General features: G+C 38.3%; 1 protein-coding gene across 5 annotated transcripts in view; it reads left to right on the forward strand.

The window, feature by feature from the left end:
• LOC109070058 overlaps positions 1-16,037 on the forward strand; it is an 89,248-nt gene that overhangs the window by 68,487 nt on the left and 4,724 nt on the right. For all 5 annotated transcript variants that reach the window (XM_042727833.1, XM_042727834.1, XM_042727830.1 and 2 more), the window contains 2 exons: positions 12,180-13,096; positions 15,312-15,561. In XM_042727833.1, the coding sequence (XP_042583767.1) occupies positions 12,180-13,096; positions 15,312-15,561 (1,167 nt within the window). The remainder of the gene's footprint in view (positions 1-12,179; positions 13,097-15,311; positions 15,562-16,037) is intronic.

Consider the following 16,037-nt stretch of genomic DNA (forward strand, 5'->3'; position numbering starts at 1 on the left):
TATATATATATATATATATATATATATATATATATATATATATATATATATATATATATATATATATTGCATATTCCATACGTATATTGCTATTTCTGTAATTTACATTATACTCAATGGTTCTAATTAAATTCTTATCAGTGTTATTTTAATATTTCTTATATTACTTATTATAACATATATAATGTTAGTATTATTTACATTTTAATTTTAGTTTAGGTTTTGAGAATTTTGTGATTTTCTTTTGACATTTTATCAGTTTTTGATTTTTGTAAATATTTATTTTTAGCTTTTAAGTATTTTTTTTTTTTTTTTCAGTTTAAGTTGCAGCAAGGCAACATTTCTCATTTCCATCAAAGTTTAAGTTTCTCCTGTAATATTTATATTTTAGCTTTATTTCATTTAAGAAAAATAATTTTACTAATTTTAGTTAATAACTGTAACGGAGTAAACAGATGAAGCATTACAGAAACACTTTTTAATTTTATATATTTATAACAAACTATTTCAGCAAATGCTAATGTGATGTATACAGTAAATACCATTCTAGCATTTCAGATATAGGCTTTATTTTCTTTCAGCAAAAAAAATTTCTTGTTTTCTTCTTTTTGCACATAAAAAAATATATAATTTATTTTTATTTCTAATTGTTATTTTATTTTTTATTTAAGAAGCGTGCAATTTATCACTTGAGCAAATCCAGTAGTGACACACGTGGCAGTTGATGTATTGGAATAATGTGTGTGTATGTGTGCAACATACTGTGAGCGGTTGAGTATTGATCAGGTTATTGATACTTCCATGTCTCTAAGGAATGAACTCTTTCCCCACATGCCTTCTGTTGCTGTTTTCCTCTAATCCAACTCTAACTGAATACAGCTTACAGCTTGCTCAACCATACAAGTGTTATACATACAGAACCAGTAAAAACACATATGTGACCCTGGACCACAAAACCAGTCATAATGGTCAATTTTTTGAAATTGAGATTTATAATTATCTGAATAAATAAGCTTTCCATTGATGTGTGGTTTATTATGATAGGACAATATTTGGCTGAGATACAACTATTTGAAAATCTTTAATCTGAGGGTGCAAAAAAAATCAAAATATTGAGAAAATCACCTTTAAAGTTGTCCAGATTAAGTCCTTAGCAACACATATTACTAATCAAAAATTTAGTTTTGATATATTTACGGTAGGAAATTTACAAAATATCTTCAGGGATGGAACATGATCTTTACTTAATATCCTAATGTTTTTTGTCATAAAAGAAACATTTTGACCTAGACAATGTATTGTTGGCTATTGCTACAAATACACCTGTGCTACTTAAGACTGGTTTTGTGGTTCAGGGTCACATATATAGTTTTGACCATGCTGCACTTTACATGATTATACCAGTCACTTCATAAGTGTGTGCATCTGTGTGTTTATAAATTATCAGCTGGGCCTCATTTTGCCCTTCCCACCACCGCTCTGGACTTTTTCACTCCATTCACAAGGTCCAGTTAGCACCAGCGTGCCAAGTTTCAGCCATCGCTCTGCCGTCTTTCCTTTGCCCTTTCTGGCAAGGGGCTTTGTAGTGTTGTTGACAGACACCCTCCTGTCCCATCCCCCCTTCCCTTACTGCCCTCTACCCCCTCCGCCCCCTCTAGTGAAGTTGCTGGGGCAGACCCATCTGGTATTTAGACTTGCATTTGCCTGTGAATAGCAGGGAGGTGGGGAGAGGAGGGGAGTGGGCGCCACTGGTTCTCTCTCTCAGTTATTTTGTCATTCTGAGAGCAAGAGAAAAGGATGACCGCCGCCGCTCCGTGCTCTGGTCATGGGACCACCAGCGTCTTAGCCGAGCAGGAAAACGGATGCAGCCATGGAGAGGTAGGAGTTAAGAGGAGTATTATGCTGATTAAAACAAGATTGTTTGACTGATATGTGGAACTTTTAGTGATGCACAGGAAATTTGTTATATTTTAATCTTTGAAGACATGCCAAGGCTAATGTTTCTACTGTAACAGATGTTATTTCTCATGAGAGGCCACTATAATTGAAAGGCCAACTGAAATGTTGCTCAAAACACTTTTGAATGGAGCACTTCTGGTGTCTATGGAGAGTTTCTTACTCTTCACTCAATCTCCACCCCCTACTTTCTGGCTCTCTTCAATCTCCTGTTCATTCATGCACTGGTAGAGTGTGTATGTGAGAGAAGCTCGGGCTGTATGTGTGTGAACTGCAGTGTTTTTAATAGTTTCCTCTTTGCATGTGCTATTGACCAACATTTCTCACACAGCTTAGATTGGAGTTTGGTGCCCTGGGCAAATGGCCACATCAGGGGGTTTATGCCATCCATTATCTCAGTGTAACTCCACACCTTGTTAGTCAGATCATTATGGAAGTGGATTACTTTTCAACAGCTTTGCGCCAGGAGCATGTTTAGAAGAGGGATGATCTGCAAGCAGACGAATAGATTTTGTCATTCAGCTCATCTTAGGTGACTTGTATGGTCGTGATGTCAGTGTATCTTTACTCACTTTCCTGCCCACAGGACGTTTCTACTGTTGTGTGTGTTAGAGTGTTTGCTTCATAAAACATCCTGTAGTGTGATGTGATGTGATACTGTGAAAGTGATATATCAGTGGTGATTTCTTGAAGACTACACTGGAAGTACAACTTCCCATAGAAATCTGTGGACAGATGTGTTAAAATACAGTGATGCAATGATAATCTATGATACAGTAAGTAGGATGTTTTTAGAATATTAGAATGTATTCAGCATTTTAGAATAATTTTTGGAGAATCATGTGACACTAAAGACTGAAGTAATGGCTGCTGAAAATTCAGCTTTGCCCTCACAGGAATTGTTTTCATTTTAAAATATATTGTATAATAAGACCCCCAGCCTTTTGAACGGTGGTGTACAGTTCCTGTCACTTATGGTGCATTTCAACATTTCAGCTAATTTTAGTGTAAAATATCTTGAATGTCATTTAGTTAACATCTGGTTTAGTGTCTAAATAAATGAGTCTGCAGAAATTGAGCCCTATTAATACCTGTACCCACATTGTATTAGGACAAATGTGCTGCACCTCACTGGGAGTCTATGAGAGTAGCCTATCATGTTTTTTTTCCTGGGAATAATCTGATTGCTTTTAGGTTGCATAGCTTTCATTAAAATATTTTTGTCCTGACCAGACAGCTTCTCTGTATGACTATGAGAACTTTGGTTAGGGTTAGGGTTTGTCTCTCAGCATTAACCCTTCAGTTAACCGTTAAATTAATTATTACTAATTGAAAATACTGCTCTTACACCATGTCTACACCAAACACGACAGTTGTCGAGCCGCAACAGCTAAAGTCTGTCTACACTGAATGCGACCGTTGAAAATCATTTGAAATTTGTGTCAATACGTCATAAATAGAATGCAGCAGCAGTTTTCTTTCGGGGATTTGTCGTGTCGGGGATCTGCCGCATCCAGTGTAGACAGCATCACTGATTATAATGAGTTCTATAGTATTTTGTTGGTCAAGGGTCAGCTTTCCTTCTTGGCCCCAAGCCCCTGCTGGTAGAAGTTCTAATTACTCCATCTGGTTCTTAAATAACTTTCTCTATTGACGGCCATTCAGTATTAGCTGTGTATTGTTTTTTTTTTATATATATATATATATATATATATATATATATATATATATATATATATATATATATATATATATATATATATATATATTCTAGTGGATGTTTAGTTGATTTTCTTGATTTTTTTGTAGTAGTTTAATGGCTTACCACTTAAAAACAAAGTAGGCTATACTCCATTTGGTAGTGTGCGTGAACACGATAGACTGTATAAAAACATGAACGTAGTGTCCGTGACGTCACCCATAGACTCCTGAAGAGCAGTTTTGAAGCTCAAAGTGTGCAGAGCGGGCCATCGCCCTCTTGGCAGTGCATCACCATGCGACTCTCCCGGATAATCGAAAATGGGCAAAAAGGCTGGAGCTGGTTGTTGAAGCCACGCCCACCTAGCGTGACGGCATTGTCAGCAGCGGCAATCCACCTGTCACTCAAGTGGCCATACCCTAAATTATGCAGAAATTTAAGGCTTAATATAATTTAAATGGATGAGTTATAAAAAAAAATTCACCCCCCTTACAGTTGCCATGAAGGCAAAATTAGCTATATAGACAAAAATCATTTTTTGAACCAGGCTGTAAACATGTTTTTTTCTGCTGTAAAGTTGGGCATTTTAACATGGGGAGTCTATGGGACTGACTCCCTTCTGCAGCCAGCCTCAAGCGGCCATTCGATGAATTACAGTTTTAGTCACTTCCTTGTTGGCTTCACGAGAGAGAGCGGGAGGTTGCCGCTCGGTGAACACAAGTGATTGCACCAAAAAATTTCATCCTTGCCCAGTATCTGCACTATTTCTCTCCAGAATTTATATGTGAAGAAAATGTCTTTATACTTGTTTAAACTAGAGTTGCTGGTATCTCTCGGCCCCCTCACAAAAGCACTTGTTAACACCGGCGCCTGCTGTTGTTGTCGTCTCGAGTAGTTTGTTGTTGCTATTGTTCGTTGTCCTGTTTCTTTTTTAAAATTAAACATTGAGCCAGGGCATTGTTGCCACCTTGTGGACAAACTTATTAGTACAAAAACATTAATGGTGCATAATAGATGCTTTTGGAGTGTAATAGTGCCAATGCCAAAATAATACAAATAGATTTGAGTACACTGTTTGCCAATGATTAACTTTGTGTCTCCTCTCATTTAAAAAGCACCAGCCACTGTTGTGTGAGAGTAAGTGTGAAAGTGAGTGGATTATGGACTTGTGGTTTCTTTTGGTAGTGAGGAGGTCAGTAAAGCATAAAGCAGGGGTTCAGACTGATCCCTGTTTAATTGGTTAAGAGAATGCAGGTGACAGCTTTCAAATAGTCAGACCCCTAAATGGAAAACTCATTATCCAGTCACTTCTAGCATATGCCAGTCTCACTGAGTGTGTGTGTGCATTTATGACCCTACTTACTAAAGAGTCTCATTCCTCCTCATCATCCATGTCTTCACTAACATTTACAGACTAAAGGATGTGCTTTTTCATCATGCTGCTTGACTGGGCCTGAGGCATGTGCCCCCCCATCTAGACCGCCATTTCTGGACAGTTCCCCCCAAAAAACACTAGACCCCTCTCTACACCTCATTGCCCCACAAACCCCCAACGGACAACAGGAGACAGCACTCTTAAGGGACAAAGCAGGCCCCATGCACTATTAATTAGGTGTGTCTGTCTTTTGTGGTGGTCTGACTGTCTCTCAGTCCCTGTGTCTCGCTCTGTTGTGGCAGAACTTGGGGTTAGCACCTGTGGATACAAAACTCTGACCTCCACACCCGTTCACTGACAAGAAATGAAAGATGATAAACAAATGTGTATGATGGTTGACCGCCCATGTAGCCCTTATAGAGTTCTGTAAAGAATAAGAGGAGGAAAGGACGCAAAGTAAAAGGGCTGTCAGTTTTCTGTTCACAGCTTGTTAATGACATGTTGACTAATCTCTGGTGAGTTTGCACCTTGCACTCATTAGCCACCTGGATAGCATGTGCTGGACATACAAAGCACTTTAAAGAGCTGAGCACTGATGTTTTTACTTCTTGGTCACAAAATAGACAACAATTTCATAAAATGTTAATAATGAGAACTTAGTTAAGATTAAGATATAGACTTTTATTTATTTTAATTAATTTATTTATTATCATTTAATTATTACATTTTAAAATATTTTGTTAATTAAATAAAATTTTCTTACATTTAATTATGTATTCTTTTTTTCTTTTTTTGATGGTAAGTGCATCCAAAACAAGACACTTTTGAATTCTATGAATACTAGATTTTGCCATAATTTTAGTCTCTCAAAGATTCCCTTTTTCAATTTAGTGAAAGTATAAACAGACCCAGCAAACCGCTTTGGTCTTAATTTAGATTTTCACTTAGACCTGATTGTCATTTTTCTTTTTTGGGCTGGCTTAATGTGTATTCCCTTAAGGCATGTGAGTGTTTGCGTGACCTAATAAGCTTTTCCAGGGCTGTGCGCGAGTGTGCGAGATGTTTAAGTAGCGACTCAGTCTGATCAGTGTTGTGATCGGGTCTGATTGATGCCACTTTGATAGTTCAAATTCTGCATGATTGGCTCGCTCTGCAGAGCCCTTTTCCCAGCCCCCTCCTAGGCACAGTTCAATCAAATTATACTCACTCAGACAGAACAAAACAGAACACAAACATTATAAGTGCACACCCAAAGTCCCAACCAATGACTATCCTTTCAATGATTTACTCAATTGGCAATACCACTTTCTTTTTGCTACCTCTGTTAAATTTGGTGTTTCTTTGGATAACATTCCATTGTCTAGCATTTCTAAATAATAAAACAGTGATCATTTTGATGTAACATTTATTACTTGAAACACCTGGCAACTGGTTGCACTTTTCATTATTTCTACTTGTGTTCAGAAGAATTGAAAGAGAAATGGTTCTCATCTTTCATATCTATTTGGTAACAATATTAATTTTTCACTTTAAAGCATGTGCTACAAATTGATTTTTATGTTAAATAATTATTCTTTAAATACTTAAACATTTTTGAGAATCAATCCAAATTCTGTATGTAACAATTGGAAGCTAGTCTCTTGTTCAGTCGTGAATGGTCTCACTTGTTTTCAGAGTGCCCAGGTTAGACACGCTCTCCTGCAAAGCAGAATTATTTCCTGTTTTACTCATAAAATTGGAATAATGGGCAGATAGTGGCAACTTTATAGTCTTCACGTGAGCATGCTGCCAACCAGGCCAAGGCAAAAAACTGCGGAAGTCCCACAGTCCTCTCAGCTCCTCTTTACAAACAGTCATTACCCCCAGTAAAGCCAGCCAACACTTTCTATATCAGAAACAGACCCTGAGCTTTGCAGTGCAACAATTAGTTCCACATCTGTTCTAAAAAGCCACACATCTCATGCCTTTTGAAGTATCAAAGCTTAGGTAGCAGTTAAACAGAATCTGCATTATTATGAGACTTTTCCCTACATCTGAATTGGAGTTGAACAGAGAGAAAGTAGGAAATGAAGCTCTCGCAAAGGCCTGGTGCTTCCGACAGGCCTTTAGTAGGCAGAGAGTGTTTCATGATCTCTTTTACTGTGGAGCAGCTGGCGCGTATGTGCTTCGCATAACTCTACATATGCAACACGTTTATTAAACCAGAGAGAGGAGATAGCAATCGCATCTGTCACGGGCTGCGAGTCCCCTCCTCTGTGTGTGTGTGTGTGTGTGCATGCCATCGCTGAACTCTTCTTTCTTGAGCCTGATTCCTTCAGCTTTGACATTCATGAAGCTTTATAGGAAACACAGAAACGTTCCCTCCACAGTCGGCACGTGCATACTTGCATGCGTCACCCCTGACACGCACAACAAAAGAACAAAAACCGAACTGAATCACAAAGTTGCTGAAGCCTTCCTCATCAATCATACAACAGCATCAGGCATTAATTGATCGGTTTAAGATTAATGACCTTTACTGGGTTTTAGGTTTGGTGAATTTAATGCACTATTCTTTTGCTTTGAAAACCACAATTAGATTGAATTAGTCAAAATCACAGGGACTAGTTATCATACAGGTGCTGTCTCTCTTGTGTTTCCATCCCTCTTCTTCATCCTTTAGTAATCATTTCATTTTCATTTGCATTACTTTAGATTGAGCTTTCAGATAGCATATGGCATCTGCTAGCATATGTGCATAACATGCTGTCATTGAACTGAAGAGCGATATTTTTTTTTAGTATTTATTATAATGAAAAATACCATAAGTATTTTTATATATAATTTACAAAAGTAAGATTTGTTGTTGGTGTTAAATTATAAAAATATCATTTAAAAAAGGTGGTAAATTATTAAATTTTGACAGATTTAGTTTTATTTTATTTTATCCATGAATGGTGCTGTAAATATTTGTGCTATTTTAGATTGTTTTACTAATCTGAGAATTCATTTTTTGTGGAACTGGTGCCGGTTGGTCTTTCTGCACTCTGCAGGCTGTCTTCAGTTTTTTCACGTTACCTCTATTTGTTTCCCTCTCTTTCTTTTTATCCTTTTTTTCCAGAATCACTCGTTCAGATCCTGCTTTTTGGCTCAGGAGAGTCCACAGCCCATTATTTTTACATTTCCCCCATTTTACCATTCCTTCTTTACTTTTTAAGCTGCTCAGAAAGAGGTAATCATTTCAGCCGTAATGAAATGACAGAGCAGTATACCAGGTTCTTGTGTCGGAGTTCTAGCTTGGTGCTTTGAGTCTAGTCCTGGTGAGTTACAGAGCAATAACTGTCAGAAGAATTAAAGCCTGTGCCTCCTAAAAACCAGTGTGCATAATACCCACACACATTTTGACATACGCTATCCTTTCAGGAAAAAAACACATTCTTGGCATGGCTCAGACATGAGATCAGAGACTGGCTGATGTCATGAAAACCTTTCCGTGGTTTTCTTTTAGAGGAAATAATAAAAGATGCTTTCTTTGAAGTTTAAAATTCTCCTCTTTACCCACTTAAACTGCAGCTAAGATATTTATTTATGAGAGTGTACAAAAGCTCTGTCCAAGACTGGATCTGTCACACTCCTGCCGCTCTGTTTTAGCACATCTAACACTCTCTCTCCATTTCTCTGTGTTTCTCTCTCACTCTTTGTGCAGGGTTGAATAGTAGGGGCCTTTAGAGGTGCCTCCCTCAGGCAAACTAATTCTGCTCTCACCAATCAGAGCCCCACCACACACACACACACACACACACACACACACACACACACACACACCATTCACACTTCAAAGAGCCTCACAACCAAACGATGATGTCATCCCCTGCCCATAGTATCATGGGCATCATCAGATAGAGTGAGGAACTATATTGGGCTAAAGATCAAAGTGTCTGCTTTATTTCACCGAGGGGAAAGCGCAGGGCAGGGGGTATTTTTCCATTGATGGGGGTAGTTTTGAGAGCTGGTTTGGAGTCTCTGACCGCAGGGCCTCTGCAGAACCTATGGTGGACTTTATCACCATCAGCCGTTTGTGCTGTTTTACTGCAGGAACAGAGTGCTTTACATCTGTTTGTGTTTCCCGGGTCTGTTTCACACATCAGGAGGTAAAGGGGAGGTTATGGAGTATTAACAGGACTTGAAGCTTTCTGGAGTTGGTGACTGTAATTCAAGCAAAATGATTATCAATGTATTACAGTTAATGCAGAAGTCTGTAGTGCACTGTCAGATATCACAGAAAATTATTTTTTTGCACTTCATTTAAGTGGTGCTTTGTTGAGACAAATGCGTTTTTAAAAGGTAAAAATATTTTTATTAATCTATACAATACATTGAGTTGTCAAGTGAAATGAAAATTCACCCTATATATTTTCTAAATGTATGTTATTGATGTTTTTGTGAACAATTCATGCATGTTTTGTTTTGCTTTTTGGAGCTTGTAATTTATAATGAAAATAGTGAAATATGCTGTACTTTCTTCAATCATTTAGTCTGCATAAACTCTGCCAGCTCACATTCAGATCTGCCTCCATCCAATCAATAACCAATGGATAGAACTATCTCCCTGCACTACACTTAATCTGTTCACTCTGATGCACGTCACAATACAGAAGAAAAAGATCTGTTGCTACTTGCGTTACTTTAATATTTGAGATTAAAAGTCATCTTAATAATCCTTTTGAAGTGTAAAAGAACTTCAGTTGTATTTAACCCTAAATATTGCTTCAAAGAAACCAAAACACTTTTTTGCCACTCCGTTAGCAAGGACCATAAAATTCATTGTCACTGTTTGGTTCTCACTCATCAATTATGTCACATTTGCGTCTTTTTGTGTCTTCTTTGTATATGTCTCTCTCCTCTATCTGTTCTGTCACTTCTTAGCCGTGTGTATTGTTACTGTGGGCAGCTAACCTCTGACCCCTGCTCTTGAGAGACTTTAGTATCTGGGTGCCAAAGGCCCATACGCTGGCATTTGGCCTCCGTGTCACCCTAACCTGGAAAAGAGACAGAGCCGAGGGGCTTGGGGAGCCAAGCGATGTCACCATGTCACATAGCAGCTAAAGTAGATTGTGGAGGTTTTGTGTGTGCACAGAAAGGGAGAGAAGAGGGGGAGTTTTGCTCCTTTCTCAGGAATGTCTAAACACAACCCTGTGTTTGCAGTCAGCGCTGAAGTGTGTGTGTGTGTGTGTATGAGGTGGAAGGGGGTTGTGTTTGATCTGTTTTAATCCCCTCTGAAGTTTAACCACTCATTTCCCAGCACGGTGAGCACTCGTATCCTCCGGAGCACTCACTATAGAAACCTGCCTGCCAGGATGCTGATGAAAAAAGGTCTAGAAACAAGAGTGCCGTCCAGTTGATATAACAGCATCTTGGAGTGTGAGAAGGGGCCATCAGATTTTCTCAAAAATGGAAAGAGAGCTAGTAAAGCGGTTGGCATGTGTCTTTGTGGCAGGGTGCTGTGACACATACAGTAGTTGAAACTATAGGCCCCTGCTGCTGAGCTGCATGGTTAAAGTCTTCTTACCCAGACCTCCCAGCTCCTGGCTAAAAACCTCTTTATTTCACATGAAAGACATGCTGGGAGGTTTCTCACTCACTCCATCCTTCCTGTACATCCATCAACACTGCATTTGTAGTATAGTGTAGTTGTTTTCCTTTTCTCTATTCTCAAACATGCCTTCATTCTCCTTTTTTCCCTCCCGTTTTTGCCCATTTATTTATTTGAAAGCTGCCATTTTAACCAATGATGTTATTATGTAAAAACTTAACTTAAAATTATGATTAAAAGACTATTAAATATATTAATACTATTACTATATATTAAAAATGTTTTCAGTAATTTAAATAATTTTTTTAAATCTGAACTTTGAAGTACTAAAATTACTTAAACTAAAACTGAAATAATTTTTTTTAAGAAAAACAATAAATAAAAATAATAAATTAGAAAAATATTACAGTAACTTTGGATTGTATATAACAAATATTGTTGGCTCTTTGACAAACTGCTTTTGTTTCTTTTTAGTAAGACGCTTTGGATAAAAGTGTAAATGTAAACTAAAATGAAAATTAAACTGAAAAAAAAAAACTTAGTTTATTTAAATATTAATAAATACTACAATAGTCAGGGGTCCACATAAGCTTTTCAGTCTGGTTCTCATAAGAGCACCTGGAGATTTGGTTTAGTCCTCACACTGCACATAATGTGACCCATTTAATATAACTATATAAAAAATAAATGAATAATTGTAATGATAATTTTATAGAGCTTTTAGTTTTTTTTTTTTTTTTTAATGAAATAAACAAAATAATAAAATATTAAATCAATTATATATAATTGCAAGCTTTTATTTTGGCAGCAAGATTTATTTTGGCAGGTTGCCGGCATGCACTGCTGGGTTTAGCGCTGCCAACTGAAGCACGTCAGTAGATGAAATATCACCGTTATGAATTGTATTTTAATAGCCTATATATATATATATATATATATATATATATATATATATATATATATATATATATATATATATATATATATATATATATATATATATATATACACTGAACCATTTTTCATGAGCTGAACTCAGAGATCTAAGACTTTTTCTATGTACACATCTCTCACATATTGTTCACAAATCTGTCTAAATCTATGTTAGTCAGCACTTCTCCTTTACCAAGATAATGCATCCACCTCACAGCTGTGGGATATCAAGATGCTGATTAGACAGCATGATTATTGCAAAGGTGTGCCTTAGGCTGGCCACAATAAAAGGTTTATTGGTAGAAAAAGTCTTAGATCTTCAAGTTCAGCTCATGAAAAATGGGGGCAAAAACAAAAGTTTTGCGTTTATAATAATGTTCAGTGTATGTAAATATATTGCATAGCCTAGATTACAGTTAGACGATCTAAAAAGGTGATTGTGCATTAACAGCTGTCTAAGCCTGAACTTATTTACACAGCAAATTTTTTAATTTTGGTCACGCATGTGCACCTGTGTACCACTTATGTGCACCCTGACAAAAGTATATAACTGGGTTTACCATACACACAATGTGGGTTTAAGGTATCTCTCACATTTTTTTTCATCACATCAGCTGACTCTTTTCTTTTTCTCTCTCTTTTAGGCATATGAATGGGCGCTAGAGGGCATGCGTCATTTGGCGTGTGTTAGTATGGAGGAATGTGGCATGTCTGAGAAGTGTCAGAGTGTGATCACGTGTCTGGAGACCTATCACAGTCAGCATCCCCCGATCCCCGACACACACTTCCAGGAGATGAAGGACCTCGCTGGGGAGCTGAAGAGTGAGCAGGGACTCAAGCAGTGGAAGTTTGCCTGGTCCAAGTGTCAGGAGACCAAGCAGATGTTTGAGAAGAAGCTGGAGATGGCCCTGCGCACTCGCCGTGAGAGCGACTCCAAATCAGCGAGGGGTGTCTCCTCTCGCCGGAACTCAGACTGTAGCGCTAAACCTCAGGAGCGTAGCAGTAGCATCTCCTTCTCATGTCGGAAAGCGTTCGGTGGAGGCTGGGGCAGGGACAGACTTTCCTCACAGTCCAGCATGTCCTCCACTCCTAGCAGTCCTTCAGGCAATCGCATGGACACCCGTGACTCTGTCCGAACCCCCACAGGAAGTCCATACAGCATTGAGCACAGAATCCCCCACAGCACCCCTGTCAGGTCCCACAGGCTAACACGTAGCATTTCTACAGACGAGTCTCCACAGTGGCCACAACTGGAGGGGCAGGCATGTGCAACAAGCCCAAGCCTCACTTCTATAGAACCAAACCGCAGGGTTTTGCGGAAGACCCAGAGCTTTGATACGGCCGGTAGTGAATCTGTGTCACGCTACGGGACCTGTCAGAGAACTCTGAGTGAGCCTGCACGGAGAGGAAACACAGGGGTGTTTATTAAGGGTCTGGAGGTGAGCAGCACTGAAGTGATCGATCGGCCGTACAGCCCGCGACTGCCGCCCATGCATGGATGGTCTTCTGTTGATTCACACCGCAGCGGGAGTCCTGCACCAGAAACACGCAGCAAGGGCAGGTGGGTACACTTATACAAGTGCTAACCTACACTCACTGTAACAAACACAATCAACCAGGGAGGTCTGCAGGCCATTGACTGAAGCATGCTTTAGCTTAAAACCACTTACTATATATCCACCACTTTATGATAGCTGTGTGACAGAACACACTCACACTGGAAAAATGTGTTCTTGTAATAGAATATGAGCAACAATGCTGCCAAAAACACAGACAAATATATTAAGCCTGGCACACAGTGTTTTTGCAAGACAAGAACACATTCAGGGGGTTTTCAAACTGAGCTCCGGGAACCCCGGAAGAGCAAAAAAAAACAAAAAAACTCAACGCAACGAAAATATTCTGAGCAAAGCTACGTCCGAACAATAATTTATTGTAGCTGTAAATAATTACATATAAATAATTATAGCAGCTGTAAATAATAAATTGCATAAATAATAAATACTTATTCAAACACTATGTAAATAAATTATTATTCTAAATGAATTATATAATTAATAATTTAAATTATTTTAATTATGAATATATGAATTTATATTGCATAATAATGTTGAATTGGATTGGATATGTTATCTTTGTTAGTAAATCTAACAGTAAAGAAAATGATGTCCAGATATTTTTAAACTATATTTCAATGACGATATTAAAGTCAGTTATTTATTTTTGTAAACAACATGTCGTTAATGTATAAAATCATACTTATTTTTTACAGATGGGTCTCTCTATACATGAAAATGTACAGTGTAGCTTTAGTCTTTTGCAAAACGTTGAAAATCTAAATGCTGAAAACACCTTTATATTTGTACTCACAGCAAACTGCTCAAAATTTAACGTACACACACACACACAAGACATCCAGGGAAAAAAAGTTTTCCAGCTAAAAACCATAAACACAGTAAATCATGTTTGTAATGTGTGCATAAAGGAGCTCAAGATGTCTCATATTAAACGGTCACAGCCCCATATACCTCTGAATCTCCATGGATGTCTTTTCCAGCTGTGGGTCCCTCTGGTCACCCCTTAACCCCCTTGGGAAACAGGCCTGAGATACAGATCACTTTCCCAGGTGGGCGCTGGTCCGCTGGGCTTTGAAGTGGTGGGGAGCCTGTTTGTGTTCTGCTCCTCCACACAGAAGAGATGGATGGCGTTAGCTGATTATATAGACATCTTGAGGTCCTTACATCTGTGTGTCTTCCTTTCAAAACACATTTCTCTGCTTTACTCTCTGAGATCGCAGTACAGAGGTGATGTTGACAGTTTTTCAGACAGAAATAACTAAAAACATACTGTTTGGCTCTGTGTGGTCCAGTTATTGCAAATATTTAAGGCTAATGAAAAAATTCTGATAAGAATCCAGTTTAAGATTAATGGAAATGCTAAAACATAACCTTGTTTTTCTCAATACTGGACATGCATACCATGCTCAGCTGTGTGGTGAGAAGGCAAAAGTGCTGTAATTAATGTAAAGTAATGTAAGTAAATGTAAAACAGTCAGACAATAGGTGCTCTATGCTTGTCATTTACTTTGAGCATTCAGGTTTGCTATGATCAGGGTTTTATGAAGTGGTCAAAAAGATCTGGGCAGTCAGGTGATAAACTTTGTGTTTTAAAACTACTGAGTATAAAATGAATGCCATGGGAACTGTCACAGTGAGCCATCCAGTCTGAGTTAGAGATTATGGACTCTCAACTGATTGGCTCGAGTGTTTCAGGGAGAAAGCATATGACATCCTGGAGAGATGTGTGAAAACACCTGTCCTTTATAGTTACACAGTCTGAAAAAGCTGTTAGGGCACACATGCTGATGTCACACTGACATACACTACCATTAAAAGGTTTGAGTCAGTAAGATTTTTTTCATGTTTTTGAAAGATGTCTCCTATGATATTAATCAGCACCCATTACTCCAGTCTTTATTGTCACATGATTCTTCAAAAATAATTCTAATTTGCTGACTTTGAACTCAAGAAACTCCCGCTCCCGTCCCCCTTCTCTCTCCCATTTCACTTCCTGTCCTCTCTACACTGTCCAGTCAAATTAAAGGCAAAATCACCAAAAATAAAATCTCTCTCACTTCGCTTCCTTCCGCAAAAACACCAAAAATAAAAAATAGAAACATGTCTCATCAGTGTTAAAAACAATTGTGCCGCTTAATGTTTTTGTTACAAAAGTATGCATATGAAGTATGTTAATTGTCCACTTTCACTGTCTTACAGTAAACTACGCCACATCGTAGATGAGATGGTAACAACGGAGCGGGAATATGTGCGTTCTCTGCGGTACATCATTGACAACTATTTCCCTGAGATGGAGCGCGCTGACCTGCCACAGGACCTGCGGGGAAAGCGCAGCGTCATCTTCGGAAACCTGGAGAAGCTGGTGGACTTCCACAGCCAGTATTTCCTGAAAGAGCTTGAGAGCTGCTGCAATCATCCACTACGTGTCAGCCACTGCTTCCTACGACATGTAAGAGAGTCACTTCAGTCACGGTCTTTTCACAGTAACTAGCACATGTGGAATTGCATGACTTCAGATCTGTTTTTTTAGTTCAATTCAACAGTCTATTCATTTGAACTGTTCTTGTATTTTCTGGACCCTTCTAATATGTTCAGTTCTAATAGAGATCACAATTAAATGTCACAAATTGAATCACATTTTCATTGGAAATGAAACAAAGGGGCTTAGTTTGTCAGTGCTCATCTGTTCCCAGTCCATGATTGACTAATTTTTGACCCAGCAAAATTCTCAAACCTTCCAGAAAAGTACTTTTTCTGTGTTTACTTGCTCTTTTCCTTTCACCCTCTGTGAATATGGGAATCAAACAGAGCCACAAGAAATGATTCTGAGTGCAAGACCACCAGCCTATATCGCCTTTATTTTCTCTGTAGTTGTGGTCAATCATAGTGCTGGCTCACCTAAAGTGCTATAATTTATGAAGGCTT

This window comes from Cyprinus carpio, chromosome B7 (assembly GCF_018340385.1).
Source record: "Cyprinus carpio isolate SPL01 chromosome B7, ASM1834038v1, whole genome shotgun sequence".
Classification (NCBI taxonomy): Eukaryota; Metazoa; Chordata; class Actinopteri; order Cypriniformes; family Cyprinidae; genus Cyprinus; species Cyprinus carpio.